The 21934-nt window shown below is 43.4% G+C and overlaps 1 protein-coding gene across 3 annotated transcripts in view; it reads right to left on the reverse strand.

Annotated features, from left to right (window-relative positions):
- Window positions 1-21934, reverse strand: part of LOC119954563 (ATP-citrate synthase) — a 102093-nt gene that overhangs the window by 71602 nt on the left and 8557 nt on the right. For all 3 annotated transcript variants that reach the window (XM_038779905.1, XM_038779904.1, XM_038779903.1), the window contains exons 2-5: window positions 11919-12094; window positions 7345-7467; window positions 3171-3233; window positions 926-1116 (exon numbers count right to left, since the gene is read on the reverse strand). In XM_038779905.1, coding sequence (XP_038635833.1) covers window positions 926-1116; window positions 3171-3233; window positions 7345-7467; window positions 11919-12077 — 536 coding nt within the window. In that variant the 5' untranslated portion in view covers window positions 12078-12094. The remainder of the gene's footprint in view (window positions 1-925; window positions 1117-3170; window positions 3234-7344; window positions 7468-11918; window positions 12095-21934) is intronic.

A 21934-nucleotide genomic window follows, 5' to 3' on the forward strand; every position in this document is an offset into this window, starting at 1 on the left:
CTGCTTTCCAACCCATTTGACTTTCTACTTTGCTCTGCCTCGCCCTTCCCCTTTTTCCACAGCATAAAACCCATCATATTTCTACCTCCAGTTCCAAAGAAGTTATACTAGATTCATAATGTTGACTGTTTCTCTCTCTACAACCAGGCCCAGGTTTTACCAACTTTTTCTGTTTTTATTGCCAAATTGCACCTCTCTCTTGGCCTAGAGTTTAAATTCTGTACATCAAACCCGTAAGAGACATACCACCCCTCAGTTTAAAAAAAAAAAGAGTAATAATTGAAACCTGCAACTGCAAACAGAATTCAAACGTTGGGAAGTTACTTTATCTCCTGCCTCTGCCCTTATGATGCAATTTTAAAGGCAGCAATCAGGAGAGGAAAAAGAATTTTAAAACTTTGCATTATGCAGTACCTTTCATGACATAGATGTCCCAGGATGCTTTGCAACCAACAAAGTGCTTCTGAAGCGATGACACTATCTTAATATAGGAAATGCGGCAGACAATTCACATAGCAAGATCAGTAGTGTGAAAATGACCAATTTTTAAAAATAAACTGATACATCTTCATCCACTGGACAGAGCAGACAGGGTCTTTGTTCATCATCTCATCCAAAATACAGCAACCCTGACAGTTGTATACTCATTAGCTAATGCACTGAAGAGTGTCTCCCTAGATTTTTGCATTCAAGTCATTTAAGCGGGGCCTGAACCCACAACCCCCTGACTTCTGCTTTAATTATTACCCAGATTGGGGCAGTCACTTCAACAAAGACCCGTAATTGAAGCTGGAATCTAACCATTCTGTATGGCTCTATTCCACATCGAACAGTGGAAGCATCTACTGGGGAAATATAGCAGCACCAGTGGAGGTCCAAAAGCCATCCATGTAATATGAAGAAAGTGTGTTTTTATTCAAGTTACCTTTTCCTGTTTTCAGGTACATGCTGCAGCAGGTGGTTACAAACATCTTGCTCACCCAGTTTTCCATCAACTTCTACCAGGAATTTACAGGCTTTAGAGTCAACATCACCAACATCAATTCCACCCTCATGGTGAAACAACACATAGTCGCCTTCCCGAGCAGCATAGATGCAAACGTAGAATTCTTCTTCCTGAGCAAGAATCGCAAAATAGTTACAGCTCGCAAACAGGCTTTGTAATCTTGGCTTGTATTCCCCCTAGAGATCCAAAGATTGAGCGGTGACCTGATTGAGGTACTTCAAATGTTAAAACAGTTAATAAACTACCTCCTCTGGTGAGGGAAATCTGGAACATGGGGACCTCAATTTAAAATGAGGGCTCTGCCATTAAAGAGTAATTATCAGGCAGCATAAAGTTGCAGATACTATTGGGTAATTTGGTGTCTAAGAACAAGGATGATGGATTTTTGATAGGTGAAGTAATAAATGGATAGGGCACAAGGTGCAGATCAGTCTTGACCAAATTGACTTGAAGAGCAGACTGAGGGGTTTGAATAAGCAGCTTTTGCTCCCAAATTTCTAGGTCATTTACCCGTACTAGTGTTTTTATCTGCAAGGCACTTGATTTAATCCCAATTTTCTGCTGCTACCCATACCCTTTTGTAGATTTGGAAAAATAATAATTCCACAATTGTTCGTCAGAAATTACACATTCTAATCATCTTTGTAACATTTTTCCTAATCTGAAATTATGTTATTGACAATCAGGAATACACATTTAAAACTTTGAAGAGTTGAGCCACAGACAGGCTGCAGACCAGCTAACTGGTCAGGACCCTTCCCCAAATTCACTCAGATTGTAATGAATGAGGCAGTTCACAACTGCTACCTCAATCCCCGAATTTGCAGTGAAAATATCTGGTACTTTGGAAAAGGGGATGAAAAATCAGAAAGCTGAACTGCTGGGAATGGATTAATGGAATTCTGTACTTGATATATACAAGGTTATGCCTGTGAAGGACAGTTTTCTGTAGCAGAATTCTGGCACATTGAAGAGAACACAAAATAACACATTCTAAGCAGGAGGTTGTCGAACGGGACCTCAAGCCTGTTCCACCATTGAATATCTTGGCTGAACTTCCGCATCAACTCCACTTTATGCAATTAACCCACATCCCTCAATTGATTCTCTTAGTGTCCAAAAACTCAACCAGTCGCAAGTTCACTCAATAGAGAATCCACAACCTCAGGTGTAGAGAACTCCTAAGATTTACAACTCAGTGAAGACATTTCACTTCATTTTGGGCTTAAAAAGCCAATTCCTCACTCTACATTGACAGTCTCATAGAAAATTCATTGAGTGCTTGACAAATACTAGGTTTCAATTGGACCACCTTATTGTTCTAAGCTCCAGAGAATATGGTCCATTCTACTCAAGGTCCTCTTACAATATCTTCTGCCAAGCATCAATCAAGTGAATCTTCATTGCAATTCTGCACCCCACCACTAGCTCTGCCGCCCCACTCCCCTCCAAAAACAAATTCACCCTTCCTCAACAAAGAACACCAAAATTGTCCAAAGTACTCCAGGTGTGATCGCACCAAAATCCTGCAGCAGCAAGATTGTATTATTCTTATACTCCCAGCTCCCTTGCAATCAAGACTCAACATATAATTTGCTTTCCTAATTGCTTACTGTACCTACATGTTTACTTTGTGATTTTCATACAAGGACACCTGAACTCCTCTGAACACCAGCATTTACTAGACTTTCACACTGCTTTTCCATTTTTCCTTCCAGCTTTGCATGCTGCAGAAAGGATTGAGGAATCTTGTAAACCAAGAACATCTCATTTCCATTCAGATGTCATCGCTTCTATAATGTGCATCTACTATCAAACAGGATACCTCAGTGATCGTGAATAAATTACAGCATTTTATCCTGATGCAGAGTTTGAACTGCCATTCAAACCCCTAACTCCTGACAGCAAGCTGCTCAGGGTCCTGAGCTTTGGTCCCACTACGTCAAAACTGTCAGAATGTTTAAACAAAAAAACGACAAACTATCGAACTGTGAACAGTATTCAAAGTCAGGATTAAGAATATTTTATTTAACTCTTTTTCATGTGCGAATTAAGGAATGTTCGGGAGATGCTACAACATAAATTGAGTAAACTCCATATTTCTTGCCGTTGCTAGAGTAACAAAAGGCAAATCAACTTCTTTAAAATCTGTGATTTGACCAACCTGTTGGTGAGGTACAAAAGGCTCAATCAGGAAATTTTTCAGAACACCCTTTGCCCGTCCGACCTGGTTAAATAATAAAAAAGAAAAATCAGCCAGAAAATATCAAATCTACTGCCTTCTGCCAGAAACAATTGACATTATGCATAGAAGCATCTTACGTTGCTCAGAAATGCTTTACATGTAACATATTTTAAATCAGTCACTTAATGAAGGTATAGTGCAGATATTTGGAGTACAGTGAGATCCCACAAACAGCAACAAGATGCTGGTCGCAATGGAAACATTGTTGCACACATCGAATTTGATTCCACTGGAGACTTCCGGTGACGTTAGGGGCGGGAGGCAGGCGCACAATGGAGGACTCCAGTCCTGGAACAGCATTTTCGGGGCTTTAAGGCCACTCCCAGAGTCCACGGAGGTGGCAAAAGCAGGGAGAAGGCACAGAGGAGGCATTGTGAAGGCACAGTAGAGGACAATGTCGAGGGTGAGCAAAGAAGGCCGTAAAAAAAAAAAAGCTGAAGGTCCGTCGGGGTGGAAAGGTCACCCCGGGGTCACCAAGGAAAATGGAGGCTGGAGCACCGGGGAGGCCGCATTGCTTACGGCTGAAGAAATGACTAGGGTAATGGCTGCAGAATTCGAAAGGCAGTTTACAAAATGCATGGAGACAATGAGGCAGGAGGTGAGGGAGGTTTTCAGTGTGCTGGTGGAGGAGGCGATTTCCCCGGTGACGACGGCGGTGACGAGCGCAGTGGTGGAGATGCGGGAGCCAGGGGAGGCGCTGAAGGAAGTGGAGGAGACATTATTGCAGCACGGTGATCAACTTACCTCGATGGGGAAGGAGATGCGGAAGGTGATGGAGATTAACAAGGATCTGCAAGGAAAAATGGAAGACCTGGAAAACAGATCCAGGCGACAGAATTTGAGGATTGTGGGGCTGCCCGAAGGAGTTGAAGGGCCGAGGCCGACTGAGTATTTTGACACAATGTTGGCGAAACTATTGGGGGAGGGGGAGGATCCCTCCCGATATGAACTGGATCGGGCTCATCAGTCGTGGAGGCCTGTACCAAAGGCGAGTGAGCCGCCAAGGGTAGTGACTCTGTGCTTCCATAGGTACAGTGTGAAGGAGATGGTCCTGTGCTGGGCCAAGCAGAAGCAGGTGGTGCAGTGGGCTGGAGCTGGTATACGTGTATACCAGGACTTTACGGTGGAGCTGGCGAGGAGGCGGGCTGCTTTCAACCAGGTGAAGAGGGCACTGTACATTAGCACGGTGCAGTGTGGCATTGTATATCCAGCGAAGCGGAGGGTGACTTACAAGCTCAAGGACTTTTATTTTGGAATGGCGGAAGCAACGGAGGAGTTTGCGAAGGCAGAAGGACTGTGGCAGAACTGAGAAATTGAGAATTGGCCATGTGCCGATGTAACCTCATGACTGTATTTTCTTCTTTTTTGTTTCACTGCGTGCGGGTGTATGGGCTAAAGGAACCAATGTTGTATATATTTGGACAAGGGAAGTGATGGGACTTTCACTCGAAATGAGGGCTCTTTGGGGTGTAGGTGGATATGCGGGGTGTGTGTGCTAAAAGGGGATTTCTGGGTTTTCCTAGGGCCGTGCAAGGGGGAAAGGGACCCGGGCGGGGGCCTCCACGCTAGCCGGTTTAAGCCGGCCAGTGAACGGGAGTGAGGTGGGGGGAGGGGCTGCGGCCATCGGAGCCTGGCAGAACAGGGTCCGAGGGGTCTAGCCGGGGTGGAAAGTTGGGGGGAAGGAACTGAGGTTGGGGGGAGGAGTTTTACAAGAGGCAGTGGGGTTGGGGGGGGGGGGGGGGGGGGGGGTGGTTTACAACTCTTGGGTATCATGTACGGTACTCTTTCAGAGGTTGGATGGCATCGAGTGTAGGGGAGGGAGGGGGGAGTGGACTCTATAGGTTAATGGTGACCATGGGCGGTCCCGGACTCCTTTCTTTTTTCTCCTTTGTTTTTTGTTTCCACTGGGGGAGGGTTTGTTTTATTGGATGCAGATATTGACAGGTGGGCCATTGTTTGGGGTGGTGGGAGGATGGGATCGTTGTTATTGTTAAGGGGATTGATTTTGTATTTGTTACTGTTTACTGTCTGTGGGTGGAGTGTAAATTTTGAAGGAAAATGTGAAAATGGAGAATAAAAACATTTTTTTAAAAAAGAAATTTGCTTCCACTGCATTACATCTCCACTTTACGAGCAAACTCTTCATTCAAAGCTGTATTAGCTCTCAATCTAACAGCAATGAGGCAGCACTTCCCAGAGTCTGTTGTGGCACAGCAGCTGAGAATCAGGTTCGATTACATATCTCATTCAAGCAAAGCCACCCACACACTAGGCACAAGGCTGAGAGAATCACTACTACTGTGTACGTCTTACCAAACTGGTTCAAAGGTCACAGGTGGGGTACAGGTTTGCCATCCAGAGCACTGTCAAGATAAAGTGGAGTAATGGCTTTTTTGCTCCACAATAAAAAGTTTATCTTTTTTGAAAAAACACTTTTTATTTCAGGTTTTCACAATTAATTTCCTTTGTGACCCCCTTTAGATCAAGTGGAGCAACACAAACCCCTGGAAACTAACCTTAAAATAGACTTAGAACCTATATAAACGCTTAAACCTGTTGACTTGCTGTACAATAGGCTGCTTGTGATACAACTGGTCTCACCAACTTTTCTGTCCCCTCTGGCAGTTGGTCATCTTGTGTCCAGCAATACCTCCTAGTATCTGCATTAAACCTGACTATTTTGCAACACCAAATCTGTGGCACTAAACCGATGTATCTGGAAACACTGTTTGGATTTTAACTCTATCTGGCATAAAGCAGGTGGGCTGAATGCCCCATTTCGGTGTTGGAGATTCTCTGTAATACCCCATTAAACTAGGCTAGCTCTGCATCATCTGGTGGGGTGGGGAAGGGTGGCGGGGGAGAACGTAATTCCCACTGCCATGGTATCACATCTCAGTTCCATGTTGATTTTATAGAGCGTGATTAATTATGGAGGCTTATGTGGAAGTTTTCCTCTATGTTTAGAGCAAAATAATTGAACATCTTTGAAAGCAGTTGCTGAAGTTGGCATTTGGTAAATTAGATTTCACATGTCAAATGCATCAAACATAATGCAAGCAGACAACTTCATTACGGCTGTAGTGCTGGAAGCAGAGAATTGCTTTACATTCCCTAATGGACTACTCTCTTGGCCTGGCATTTAACAGACAGCTGTGATTGTATTTGAGGAAGGGCTGCTCCAGGATAGCTCACCAAACAGCAAGCCGCCTATCTGCCTCAGATATGTTGTAATGACCAATTTTCACGCTGCTTTCAAATCCCAGCCCAGAAAAAGTCAGCGGAGCACGGACAGCTTCAAAAGTCCTGTGTGGAATTCACCGAAGGCCTCAGTCAAAGTTTCCAACAACCTACCCAGTCTCAGGTGGAACTGAGCTCAAGGCAAACATATCGTTTGCTTGAGTTGAGAGTCTGGAATGCCAGATTTACATAGTATAATAATTTTTCTTTTAATTGCTCTACCATGCTCTATCAAGGGGCAATGAAGATTGTGTCTGCATTTTGATCCAGTATTGGCCCTCACATACGTAGCTACCTGAATTGGAAGGTTGGGGAGGTAGCATACAGGCAGATAAATATGGAGCTTTCCAATATATGCAACTGTATTTATCTACCAGCCGTGTGCATGATTAAGACACCAGCTAACATATTTTCCCATCTTTAGCTTTGCCCCATCTGCTTCCACTCCAAACAGAAAACTGTATCACCACCTTGGCTTCAAATTCTGGCCTATTACCAGAGTTAATTTCAATAACACATCCAATTTTTATACAAGGAGGATTACTGGTTTGAAGCAGCCCACCTCTCTGAACCAGAATCTGTATTAATGCTGCAGATTGCAGCACTTTTACCATTAGTTGAAGGATGGTGTCAGCCCAACCTTCTACAAGGACAAGATAACTCCACCTGGCAGGTTTCCTTGAAGCAAATCTGCTGCAGCAATTTAATTTATGAATCATCACAATAAATCAGTACTGTCATAGAAATAGAAACATTAAACTTCATCTCAGTTAGGATAAGTCAAGCAATACATTTCACTGCAGTTCTGTTGTTTCACACACCACTCCTGTCCCACACCGGTTACAGCACTCACCATTGTTTCCAATCCCAGTCGTGTCTTTAACCATTCCTTCACCCCATTTAAATCCAGGTTAACCCCAACCAAGCCCAGTTTCCCCCGACGTTTAATCAGTTGGTCTGGCTTCACCACCAGACGCTAAAAAGAGAAAATAGGAAAGGTTACAGCAATTAAAATAACATTTCTAATGTAGCACTTGCATATCACGTTCAAAAGAACGGAGGAAACCCCTTCTGATTTTAACGAAAAGGGCTCGTCAACCATTGCAGCTCAATAACTTCCCTTGAAAGAAAAACTTGCATTTATACAGAATTTTTCCAATCCTCACAGCTCTCAGATGATAGCAGGGGATTACTCTTAAATCTGAAGACCCGGGAAGCTAGCCCCTGTGTATTTATTCTTCAAATAACTAAATCAGTTTATCTGGTTATTATTTAGTTTCCGTTTGAGAGTTGACCAGTCAAATTGGTTGTCACGGATCCTACATGATAGTTAGAACATAGAATGTAGAACAATACAGCACAGTACAGGCCCTTCGACCCACAATGTTATGCTGACCATTTATCCTAATCTAAGATCAACCTAACCTACACCCTTTCAATTTACTGCTGCCCATGTGCCTGTCCAAGAGTCTCTCTAATGTCCCTAATGACTCTGGCTCCATCACCTCTGCTGGCAGTGCATTCCACACACCCACCACTCTCTGTGTAAAGAACCTACCTCTGACATCTCCCCTATATCTTCCTCCAATCACATTTAAATTATGTCCCCTCGTGACAGCCATTTCCGCCCTGAGGAAAAGTCTCTGGCTATCCACTCTATCCATGCCTTTCATCACCTTATACAGCTCTATCAAGTCACCTCTCTTCCTTCTTCGTTCCAGTGAGAAAAGCCCTGGCTCCCTCAACCTTTCTTCACAAGACATGCCCTCCAGTCCAGGCAGCACCCTGGTAAATCTCCTCTGCACCCTCTCCTTGCAGCATCCACATCCTTCCTATAACGAGGCAGCCAGAACTGGACATAATATTCCAAGTGTGGTCTAACTAGAGTTTTATAAACCTGCAAAACCTCACGGCTCTTAAACTCAATCCCCGTTAATGAAAGCCAACACACCAAATGCCTTCTTAACAACCCTATCAACCTGGGTGGCAACTTTGATGGATCTATGTACGTGGACCCCAAGATCCCTTTGTTCCTCCACACTTCTAAGAATCCTGCCTTTAACCCTGTATTCAGCATTCAACTTCGACCTTTCAAAATGAATCACTTCACATTCATTTAGGTTGAACTCCATCTGCCACTTCTCAGCCCAATGTCCTGTTCTAATCTGCAACAGCCCTCAACACTATCTACAACTCCACCAACCTTTGTGTCATTGGCAAACTTACTAACCCACCCTTTCACTTCCTCATCCAAGTCATTTATAAAAACCACAAAGAGCAGAGGTCCCAGAACAGATCCATGCGGGTCACCACTGGTCACCGACCTCCAGGCGGAATACTTTCCATCCACTACCACTCGCTGTCTTCTTTAGGCCAGCCAATTCCGTATCCAGACAGCCAAATTTCCCTGCATCCCATGCCTCCTAACTTTCTGAATGAGCCTACCATGGGCAACCTTATCAAATGCAAAGGTTATACAGTTGTTAGCTGTAAAGTGCTTTGGGATGTCTCGAGGTTACGAAAGATATCACAAATTTTCTTAATTCTTTCATTAAATGGATTTTAATTTGTGTGCGAAGGGTTAATCAGACCTATCCAGAAAGACCTCAGCCGAAGTAGAATTCAAAGGAAAGGCAGTCAGCTATTGCGACACATGAAGGAGGCTGTGGCAGTGGGTAGCAGGGCTACCTCACGGCGCCGAGGAACCGGGTTCGGTCCCGACCCTGGGTCACTGACTGCCCTTGTGAAGTTTGCACATTCTCCCAGTGTCTGCGTGGGTCTCCCCCCATGATCCAAAAAAATGTGCAGGGTAGTTGAATTGCCAACAGTAAATTGCCCCTTCACTGGGAAAAAAAAATTATTGGGTACCATTTTTTTTTTAATGAAGGAGGCTGTGAAAGATTCCAATGTTAAAAATTGAACTTCATGAAATTTTGCTTCAAGTGCTTTGTAACTTAATCATATGGTAGCACCAACTTACAATTCAAAACCCAACAAAGGCTGCATCCACTGCAAGTCACAATGGGGCTCCCTTCCACGGCCATCTTCCTGCCCTGACAAAAATTGATTTTTTTGTTTCAGAATCTAGGCAATCTTGCTTTCGGTTATTTGGATTACAGCCCACATCCTTTAGATTCCAACTTGTGGAAACTGACGAAGAAACAAATTTAACCTTGAGAAGGTCTCAGCTTCAGAAGTGCCAATATAAATTGAATTATGCTTTCAGAGTACAGCATGCAATATGTTTCTGTCAAACTGGTCAGACTCAGGAGCCACTTAATTGTGAAAGTCAATTTTATCAAGAGATTTATGTAAAATGACGCTACTGGCTGTCCAGAGTTTAAAGAGAACGCATTTAATTAGTCTCAAACTGATTTCCAAATGTCTAGCTTGCCAGCGCATGATACTTTCATAAGTCACTGCTGCATCTTTAATTTGAGTAAACAGGCAGTGAACTAAAAACTAAAAGCAGAGGACACAATCTGACTAAAGGACCGATCCTTTAAAACAGACATGAGGAGGAATTTATTCAGCCAGATGGTAGTAAATCTATGGAACTCTTTGCATCAGAAGGCTGTGGATGCCAGATTACTGAGTGTCTTTAAGACAGAGATCAAGGTTTCTGAAGGGGATCAGGGGAGAAGGCAGAAGAATGGGGATGAGAAAAACATCAGCCATGATTGAATGGCGGAGCAGACTCGATGGGCCAAATGGCCTAATTCTGCTCCTGTCTTATAGTCTTATGATCAATTGAGTAATGTATTTTTAGAGTGCAATAACACCCTGGTTATCTCCACCAGAACACTCATATACAAGCTGGAGTTTAAGGAGGATGATAGTATATGCAAACCTACACCCACTAATTTTCTGGCCTCCATCTTGCAGTCACAGAAGCGAAAGGTGGAGAATGGGAGAATGAAAAAAATGTGCGATAGAGGGTTAACGTGGCCCTAGAGTCAAAGAGCACCTTGACGCATCTCCTGTTCAACAAAAGTGCTCAACATCTGGAACCTGGAAGAGACAACTCACTACAAAAAAAATGATGTATTCTTAACCAATTGAAACTAATGTTTAAGCTCACATTAAATCCAGGAACAAATCCCCATGGGCGTTCATGGATGTTAAATTGGACAGAAGTGGAAGATTAAACCAATCTAATACAATGAATTTTACTTCTCCATTGCCATTTCTTATTAGGGGTGATAGCAGAAGAGATCTCCATTTCTTCTCTCCCAGTTGACTAATGACAACTGGAAGCAGGCAGTTACTACAGGATTTTATTTTGATACAATTTTTGCTTTAAAAAAAATTACAGACTATTCTAAATTCAAAGATCAAAGAACCCCAAATGTCTCACAAGTACTACTTAAGAATCCTTCAAAATTAAAATACTTTGATAAACTCCAATCAAAAGATTTCCTGCTCATAGAACAATTGCCAATACTTCTGCCAGGCTTACGGTTTTCCCGCAATTTCTGAAAATGCTCCAAAAACGGTTTCTGCAAATAACCAACCTCGGATTTAAAAAACCAAGTTACGTGCCAAGTTAAAAGTTACAATCAGTTCAACTTTTACTGGCTGGCACAGGGAATCCACCAACGTCTAGGATTAGGAATAGACTCATTAAACATAACACTCGAACCTCCATCTGTACCAACAACTTCATCACCTTTAATATAGTGTCTTTAAAAGAATGCTTGGGAACTAGATGGCATAGTATATTTGGTATTGATTTTTCACCTCAAAGAACTGTACTCAAGTCCATCCTAGCTCTAATAGAATAAATGTTCCTTGAAAGCCCAGGTGTCAGGCAGCACGGTATAACAGTGGTTAGCCCTGCTGCCTCACAGCACCAAGTTCCCAGGTTCGATCCCAGCTCTGGGTCACTGTCCGTGTGGAGTTTGCACATTCTCCCTGTGTTTGCATGGCTTTCACCCCCACAACTCAAAAATCTGCAGACTAGGTGGATTGGCCACGCTAAAGTGCCCCTTAATTTGAAAAAATGAATTGGGTACTCTTAATTTATTTTTTAAAAAGGAAAGCCCAGGTGTCAATCCCAACACTTTCTATCACCTGGGGAAGTGCCATGATTTTTTAAAAACTGGAGGTGGCAGGAAAGGATTTGCTATCCTTTTGACTTGAAACATTAAAACAAAGAACACATTCTAAATTAAACACTCCTGCTGACTCAATCACAGGTGCTCCAAGTCCTATATTAGCACAGCATTACAATTATTGATTTGAATTTTGGAGATCCAAATTTCCTTCTGTCAATAAATTCTAAAATATACATGGAGTTGTGAAATTATGGCCTATTTACAAGATGTTTGATCACCGAAGCGGTCTCTCTCTCACACGCTGTCACATTTGCATTACTAAAACCACTGCATCTTAGAACATCACTATGAACATGTCCTACGCATTCACCTCAGTATGCAGCCAAGGGTGCTCTTGGACTAGAAGGTCCCAGTCGGTTTCAGGCCGCAGTCTAGCATATTTGAACTTGTTCTGGATTGGAGGCTTTGTGCAGATGAATTTGTAAAGGAATTCTTTACCAGTCTGCTCGGATATTGCTTTAGCAGACATGACTGTTCAGTTGGTTACTGTAAAAAAAAATCAAAAGATCAATCTTAAACAAATAAGCAAGAGATTTATAAAAATGAACATGGACTTCAAATCCTATGCAATGCATCAGTCCAAACAAAGTTTGCTCTTTACAAAATGCTGTAACTCAAGGGTGAAAACTAGTTGGGACAATATGAACTATGTTAGATCAATAGAATATATTCAGACATTGATCAGCTATAGATTATCTGTGATCGTACTACTCTCATCCTCACGCCCTTGAAACAAAATTCAGAGATCTTCTTTGCAAGAATATCTTCATGATTCATTATGATGAATGCAGATGGGGGTTTGTTTGACTTGAGACCAAATCTGTGGAAGTGGCATAACAGTGAATGCTGTACATTAAGCACTCAATATTTCCATGAACTGAATCATGTGAATTCTATTTGAAGTGTTTCACCAGAATGCGTTTTGATCAACAATTTAAACATTGGATGATTATATATTGAGAGTCCAGTTACACAAACAGCAAAAGTGACCAGATGACTTCAATTTTAATTTTTCTGCAGAGTACCTTTGACTGAATTGCAGTGTCAAGTCCAACAGTATTGAAAAAGAGTGCCCAATTAGGGAGTATCTAAATATTAAAAGGTTCAAGCTGCTAAATGTATTTAAATAGTAAATCAGGGGTGCAGCTTTCCAGTGCAGGGCTACCCAATTGCCACAGTATGACTCACATTTTGATGCTTTGATCTGAGAATTGAACAGTGCAGTTATTGGTCCAAGATGCAACATATTAATGTTAATGTTGATGAACATACAGTTCGTTACCATACAGTTCCCATACCAGCCTCCCCGGACAGGCGCCGGAATGTGGCGACTAGGGGCTTTTCACAGTAACTTCATTGAAGCCTACTCGTGACAATAAGCGATTTTCATTTCATTATTGTGCAGTATTCTTAATTTATCTCCTGATTGTTCTCACCAGAGGAAACAGACGTGTAGCCCCCAGTACTTTTTTAAAAATAAATTTAAGGACACAATTCTTTTTTTCAATTTTAATAATAATAATCTTTATTATTGTCACAAGTAGGCTTCCATTAACACTGCAATGAAGTTACTGTGAAAATCGCCTAGTTGCCACATTCCGGCGGCTGTTCGGGTACACAGAGGGAGAAGTCAGAATGTCCAATTCAACTAACAGCACATCTTTCGGGACTTGTGGGAGGAAACCGAAGCACCCGGAGGAAGCCCACGCAGACACGGGGAGAATGTGCAAATTCCACATGAAGTGACCCAGGGGCGGGATCGAACCTGGGCCCTCAGCACCGTGAGGCAGCAGTGCACACCACCCCTTCTCCCCTCTGCAGTACTTATCTCACTCAACATTCCTCAACTCAATAATTCCAGTGTGCAGCAAACGGAATTGAGCAGGCAACATAGTCCCTCAGTGTCCAAAATGTGCATGGCTCAAACCCAAATGTAGACAGTCCAAGTGGGGACAGAGCTCTGGCGCAGAATTCTAGGTTGACCATCTCATAGAATCCTTGCATCCCCCCCCAATGTACATAATCCCCAGAACCCACCTACCCCCATCATTCAGCTTATTTGAACCTAGAAAACACCCAGCATAAAGGATTTACCATCCTTTCTACTGATATAAAATTGGGTTAGACTTGTGGAAGGAGTGCTCGTGTTCAAGAAATATCTGAAATTCAGAGGGGACTTGACAAGGTTGGGTGTTGAGAGGGTGTTTCTTGTCATGAGGGAGTCTGGAAGTAGGGAACCCAGTTAAAAGTTAGGGGTCTCTCATTTAAGACTGAGATAGGGAGAATTTTTTTTCTTGTCGGTAATTACTACGTCGAATTCTCTTCCCCAGTCGGGCAGCATGGTGGTGCAGTGGTTAGCACTGGTCATGGTCAGAAATGGGGGTTCCAACCCTGATCGGAAGATTTTGACTTTTTAAAATATGCTGGACAGCCAAAATAAACCCCCAAAGTAGCTTAAAAAAAATTCACTGTGTGAAGCATTAAGATATTTCCAGGAGATACAATTATATAAAATGTATTTTCATAGCATGTGTGTGTATATCACACAACTGAGACCAGAGGCAAAATCTATGCATTACAATAAATATCTTTGCCCCAAAGAGAAACAGATAAATGTTGCGCTTCATTACGCATCTGACCTTGTAGTATCAATATTATAGAGCTGGGAGCATGCAGTCATAGCTGTTTAACCTTGAAAGATAAGGAGATACACACTCCTCTCTTCCAAGTGGTTACTATTAAATTGTTCTGCTGGTTTGTTCAAATTATCAGTCAAGTTACAGAAACCACAATCGTTCACAATATCACTTCCAACAGCAACAGTTTTTTTTAAATACTTGTAGATAAAAGGAGAACAAATACTGCTAAGAGGAATGAGGCAGAACTGAGTCTGCCTAAAACCTAGAAAATTGGTTAACATTTTGTATAAAGGATTCACAAGATCAAATAGTTTACAGAAAATGCTGGAGAGCCAGGTCTGGTAACATCTACAAAGAGAAAGAATTAATGTTTCAAGCTTGGTCTCCTTATTTGAAAAGGAATACAAATGTGTTAGCAGTTCAGAGAACATTCAAGCAATTCATTCCTGGCTTATCTTACAAAGAAAGACTGAGGGCGGCACGGTGGCTAGCACTGCTGCCTCACAGCGTCAAAGACCCGGGTTTGATTCCGGCCCAGGTCACTATCCATGGGGAGTTTGTACATTTTCCCCATATCTGAGTGGGTCTCACACCCACAACCCAAAATAATGTGCATGGTAGGTGGATTGGCCATGCTAAATTGCCCAGTAATTGGGGAAAAAATAATTGGGTACTCTAAATTTATAAAGAAAACAAAGAAGGATTGAACATGCTAGGTCTATACCTGCTGGAGTTGAAAAGAATTGAATCTTATTGGAACACAAGATTCTGAGGTGACCGAACAGGGTGGATACCAGGGAAGAGGGTTCCTTCTCTCTCTTAATACAGATGATGAGAATTTTCTTCTCTCAGAGGGTCGTCAGTCTGTGGAATTGTCTTGCCCAGATAGTAGTGGAGGCTGAGTCATTGAATTTATTCAAGGCCGAATTGGATAGATAAAAGAGTTGAGGGTTATGAGGAGAAGACAGGAAAGTGAAGTTGAGACCACAACCAGATCAGCAGTGATCTTATCAAATAGTGAGCAGGCTCAAAGGGACACTTTCTCCCAATTCCTGTAACATCCAGAAGTATCACTGACAAACATTTTTTTAAAAAGTATTTTATTAAAAATATGTATCAAAACCCGTTACAACACATAAACACCCCGGAAAACATACTTCCCAGCAATCAACTATACAGTCTGTACAATTTTTTCTCCTTTTTCACCCTCCCCTCTGCGACGAACAGCTCCTCAAAAACGGTCACAAATATCCCCCACCTTTTCTCAAACCTCTCTGCAAAGCCCCTTAACTCATTTTATCTAGACCCTTAACTCATATTTTATCTTTATCAAACTAATTTTGACAACCATCTAAGGAGATATCAGCAGACAATCCAAAATGTTTACAGAGGGAATTCCAGAGTTTATGGTCCAGGAGCTGAAATCACAGTGAAGCAATGAAAATCAGGGAACCACGAGAGGCCGGAATTGGAGGTCACAGAGATTTTGGTGGGCTTTAGAAGGGAGAGGAGGCGCATGGATGAATTTGTCAATAAGGATAAAAATGTTAACATTGGCAGTGCAATAAAAGCCTCTTAGGTTCATTAGGTTCTTCATGATAAATTACTTTGCAATATTCACAGGAAACTTGTACAAATTACTCATAATTCGGCATAAAGCAGGCAAAGTCTGGTTTCACACAATCCACAAGGTTTGGGAAATGGTTGTGATGCTGGGTTGGTGGAAGGGTAAAGGGGAAACATAATTACATTTGCATTAACAGAAAAACACAATCTCTTGCAGCTCTCATCCCCCAAAGACACATTTTTTTGTTTACAACAGAAAATGCCAAATATGGAATTGAAACTGCAGCCATAAACACCCATTGAAAAGCAAATAATCGTGGATTCTGGAAATCCGAAATGGAAACAAAATATTCAGTTCAAGCAGCATCCATGGGAGAGGAAAAAACAGAGTTAGCTTTTATTTTATTCATTAATGGAATTTGGGCATCATATTTAATGCCCATTCACAGAGCAGGTCAAAGTCTAGGAATCCTACAGCGAGTAACTCACTTCCTGGCCTCCGTGTAATGAAACACTCTCCACTTTCCGAATGGGTGCAGCTGCAACAACACTCAGAGGCTTAAGATCATCCAGGACAAAGCACCTGGTTTGATTGTAAATACCCAGTGCTATCCTCTCAGGATAGAAGACGTAGATCACGTCTTTACTTGCACAGAAATCCATCGGCTCATTCATTTAATGTATTAAAAGTTAATTCATTTATCAAAAGCTAACTATATATCTGCGATACTTTGCTTTACTTTAACAGTGCCTTCATTAACTGAACCTTCAGGATATCCTTTCCATTCTAACAGTAAATCTGCAGTAAGTTAATAAAATTAGTCACGTACTTTGGAAAATCAGCCAATCACTTCCTTTGGAAAGGGGAATGCAAATATACTATGCAACCAAGCAATGCTACACTTTGCCATCTATTGACAAAGCTCCAGAGAAGACAAATATTTAACCAAAGCACAGATGTCTGTTGTGCAGTGTCATGTCTGGATCCAGAGGACCTTTGCTGCCCTTCTTAGCTGGAGCTATGGACAATGCAGGTCATGTCGGATCAAACAAATCCAATAAACTAAACATGCTGTTGCACAGCAAGTTGCAAAAAGACGCAAAGCTGCAAACGTAAAACAAAACACAGCAAATGTTGTAACGGCAGAGCAGATCAGTCAACAGCTAATGCAGAAGATAGAGAGCTTAGATTGCATCTGAAAGATTAATCCAGCTATTCCCTTCCAAGTAATAACACTTTTTAAAAAGCGCAATCTGTTCTTAACACACGCAATCCACGTGTGTTTTATTTAAAAAGTGCTCTCTATAAAAGTCTATTTCTCCAATAAAACCTTCATAAATATATACCTTTATAAAATTAACTCGGCATCCTAGGAAGCACGTTGAGAATTATAATTTGAAGGAAAATGACAGCTACTTGGGAAAGATGGCGGTGCAGTGGTAATGTCACTCGATAAGTAACAGGCAATCGCTTAATAGTATTGTCATTCGAATGGTAATACAGAGGCTCTGGGCACCCAATTGTGATCCCATCACAGCAGATGGGGATTGCAAATATACTATGCAACCAAGCAATGCTACACTTTGATCCCAAAAGGAAGGAACTTAAGCAAGGAGTTAGGAGGGCTAGAAGGGGTCACAAAAAGTCATTGGCAAATAGGGTTAAGGAAAATCCCACGGCTTTTTACACGTACATAAAAGCAAGAGGGTAGCCAGGGAAAGGGTTGGCCCACTGAAGGATAGGCAAGTAAATCTATGTGTGGAGCCAGAGAAAATGGGCGAGGTACTAAATTAATACTTTGCAGCAGTATTCACCAAAGAGAAGGAATTGGTGGATGTTGAATCTGGAGAAGGGTGTATAGATAGCCTGGGTCGCATTGGGATCCAAAAAGACGAGGTGTTGGATGTCTTGAAAGATATTACGGTAGACAAGTCCCCAGGGCCTGATGGGATCTACCCCAGAATACTGAAGGAGGCTAGAGAGGAAATTGCTGAGGCCTTGACAAAAATCTTTGGATCCTCACTGTCTTCAGGTGATGTCCCGGAGGACTGGAGAGTAGCCAATGTTGTTCCTTTGTTTAAGAAGGGTAGCAAGGATAATCCAGGGAACTACAGGCCGGTGAGCCTTACATCAGTGGTAGGGAAATTACTGGAGAGAATTCTTCGAGACAGGATCTACTCCCATTTGGAAGCAAATGGACGTATTAGTGAGAGGCAGCATGGTTTTGTGAAGGGGAGGTCACTAACTTGAGTTTTTCGAAGAGGTCATGAAGATGATTGATGCAGGTAGGGCAGTGGTGGTTGTCTATATGGACTTCAGCATGGCCTTTGACAAGGTCCGTCATGGTCGGACCTTTGCTGTTCGCAGTATATATAAATGATTTGGAGGAAAATGTAACTGGTCTGATTAGTAAGTTTGCAGACGACACAAAGGTTGGTGGAACTGCAGATAGCGATGAGGACTGTCAGAAGATACAGCAGGATTTAGATCATTTGGAGACTTGGGTGGAGAGATGGCAGATGGGAGTTTAATTGAGTATAAGAATTGGCAAGTCATGTTGCAACTGTATAGGATCTTAGTTAGGCCACACTTGGAGTATAGAGTTCAATTCTGGTCGCCAGACTACCAGAAGGATGTGGAGGCTTCAGAGAGGGTGCAGAAGAGATTTACCAGGATGTTGCCTGGTATGGAGGGCATTAGCTATGAGGAACGGTTGAATAAACTCGGTTTGTTCTCACTGGAACGACGGGGGTTGAGGGGCGACCTGATAGAGGTCTACAAAATTATGAGGGGCATGGACAGAGTGGATAGTCAGAGGCTTTTCCCCAGGGTAGAGGGGTTAATTACTAGGGGGCATAGGTTTAAGGTGCGAGAGGCAAGGTTTAGAGTAGATGTACGAGGCAAGTTTTTTTTACACAGATGGTAGAGGGTGCATGGAACTCTCTGCCGGAGGAGGTGGTGGAAGCAGGGACGATAGTGACAGTTAAGGGGCAACTTGACAAATACATGAATAGGATGGGAATAGAGGGATATGATCCAGGAAGTGTAGAAGATTGTAGTGTAGTCGGGCAGCATGGTTGGCACGGGCTTGGAGGGCCGAAGGGCCTGTTCCTGTGCTGCACTTTTCTTTGTTCTTTGTTCAGATAGTAAAATAGGAATTCAAATTTTAAAAATCTCAAATTAAAAAATCTACCCATGGCCACGAACCCTTGTTGATTGCCATATAAACCCATCTAGTTCAATAATATCCTTTAGGGAAAGAAATCTGCTATCCTTGCTTGGTCTGGCCTACATGTGATTTCAGACCCACGGCAATGTGGTTGAATGCCCTCTGAAATGGCCTAGCAAGCCACTCAGTTCAAGGGCAATTAGGGATGGGCAACAAATACAGGCCCAGCCAGCAACATCCCACAAATAAAATAATGTTTTCCTTAGTAATGCACTGACGTTAGATCAAGAGGCATGACAGTCAATTTTCTGCTAACAGGCTAACTTTACCAAACATAACCATGACATCAACAACAAACCAAATCAAATAACAGCCATATTCACAAAACTGTTTTAAAAAATAATTTTGACAAATATTTTTTAAAGTTGTATGAAGACCAAAGGAACTATTATAAGACCATAAGACATAGGAGCAGAATTAGGCCACTCAGCCCATCAAGTCTGCTCCGCCATTCAATCAGGCTGATATTTTCTCATCCCCATTCTCCTGCCTTCTCCCCATAACTGGTTGGTCCCCGGGGCTGGTTAAGCTCGCTCAGCTAAATCGCTGGCTTTTAAAGCAGACCAAGCAGGCCAGCAGCACAGTTAGATTCCCGTACCAGCCTCCCCGGACAGGCGCCGGAATGTGGCGACTAGGGGCTTTTCACAGTAACTTCATTGAAGCCTACTCGTGACAATAAGCAATTTTCATTTTTTTTTCATAACCCCTGATCCCCTTATTAATCTGCGTGGGCTTCCTCCGGGTGCTCCGGTTTCCTCCAATAGTCCAAAGATGTGCAAGTTAAGTGGATTGGCCATGTTAAATTGCCCTTAGGTTAGGTTGGGTTTTTGGTTTACGGGGATAGGGTGAAGGTGTGGGCTTAAGTGGGGTGCTCTTTCCAAGAGCCGGTGCAGACTCAAATGGGCCGAATGGCCTCCTTCTGCGCTGTAAATTCTATGATAATCATGAACCCATCTATCTTGGTCTTAAAGACACTCAGTGAATTGGCCTCCACAGCCTCATGCGGCATAGTTCCACAGATTCACGACCCTCTGGCTGAAGAAATTCCTCCTCATCTCTGTTTTAAAGGATCATCTCTTCAGTCTGAGATGGTGTCTTCTGCTTCTAGTTTTTCCTACAAGTGGAAACATCCTCTCCACGTCCACTCTATCCACCTCGCAGCATCTTGTAAGTTCAAATAAGATCGGGACTTCTGGTGACGGCGGGCGGGAGGCAGGCGCACAATGGAGTGCTCCCGTTCGGGAACGGCATTTTCGTGGCTTTAAGCCCGGTCCCAGGGTCCACGGAGGCGGCAAACGCAGGGAGAAGGCACAGAGGAGGCATAGTGAAGGCACAGTGAAGGAAAATGTCGAGGGGGAGTAAAAAAACGGCCGTATAAAAAACAGCTGAAGGTCCGTCAGAGTGGAAAGGTCACCGCGGGGTCACCAAGGAAAATGGAGGCTGGAGCACCAGGGGAGGCCGCATTGCTTACAGCTGAAGAAGTGACTACGGTAATGGCTACAGAATTCGAAAGGCAGTTTACAAAATGCATGGAGACAATGAGGAAGGAGATGAGGGAGGTTTTCAGTGTGCTGGTGGAGGAGGCGATTTCCCCGGTGACGACGGCGGTGACGAGCGCAGTGGCGGAGGTGCGGGAGCAAGGGGAGGCGCTGAAGGAAGTGGAGGAGACATTATTGCAGCATGGTGATCAACTTACCTCGATGGGGAAGGAGATGCGGAAGGTGATGGAGATTAACAAGGATCTGCGAGGAAAAATGGAAGACCTGGAAAACAGATCCAGGCGACAGAATTTGAGGATTGTGGGGCTGCCTGAAGGACCGAGGCTAACTGAGTATTTTGCCACAATGCTGGCGAAACTATTGGGGGAGGGGGAGGATCCCTCCCGACATGAACTGGATCGGGCTCATCGGTCGTGGAGGCCTGTACCAAAGGCGAGTGAGCCGCCAAGGGTAGTGACTCTGTGCTTCCGTAGGTACAGTGTGAAGGAGAAGGTCCTGTGTTGGGCCAAGCAGAAGCGGGTGGTGCAGTGGACTGGAGCTGGTATACGTGTATACCAGGACTTTACGGTGGATCTGGCGAGGAGGCGGGCTGCCTTAAACCGGATGAAGAGGGCACTGTACATTAGCAAGGTGCAGTGCGGCATTGTATATCCAGCGAAGTTGAGGGTGACTTACAAGCTCAAGGACTTTTATTTTGGAACGGCGGAAGAACTGGCAAAGGCAGAAGGACTGTGGCAGAACTGAGAAATGGCCATGTCCCGATGCAACCTTATGACTATTTTCTTTTTTGTTTCACTGCGTGCAGGTGTATGGGCTAAAGGAACCAATGTTGTATATATTTGGACAAGGGAAGTGAAGGGACTTTCACTCAAAATGAGGGCTCTTTGCGTGTTGGTGGATATGCGGGGTTTGTGTGCTAACAGGGGATTTCTGGGCTTTCTTAGGGCCAGGCAAGGGGGAAAGGGACCCGAGCGGGGTCCTCCACGCTGGCCGGTTTAAGCCGGCCAGTGAACGAGAGTGAGGGGGAGGGGCTGCAGACATCGGAGCCTGGCAGAACAGGGTCCGAGGGGTCTAGCCGGGGTGGAAAGTTGGGGGGAGGAACCGAGGTTGGGGGGAGGAGTTTTACAAGAGGCAGTGGAGGGGAGGAGTTTGAGAGGGGGGGGGGGTCTTTACAACTCTTGGGTATCATGTACGGTACTCTTTCAGAGGTTGGATGGCATTGAGGGGGGTGATGGACTCTATAGGTTAATGGTGACCATGGGCGGTCTAGGACTCCTTTTTTCTTTTTCTCCTTTGTATTTTTTCCCACCGTGGGAGGATGTGTTTTATTGGATGCATATATTGACAGGTGGGCCGTTGTTTGGGGTGGTGGGAGGATGGGATCGTTGTTAT

This window comes from Scyliorhinus canicula, chromosome 19 (genome assembly GCF_902713615.1).
Source record: "Scyliorhinus canicula chromosome 19, sScyCan1.1, whole genome shotgun sequence".
Taxonomy (NCBI): domain Eukaryota; kingdom Metazoa; phylum Chordata; class Chondrichthyes; order Carcharhiniformes; family Scyliorhinidae; genus Scyliorhinus; species Scyliorhinus canicula.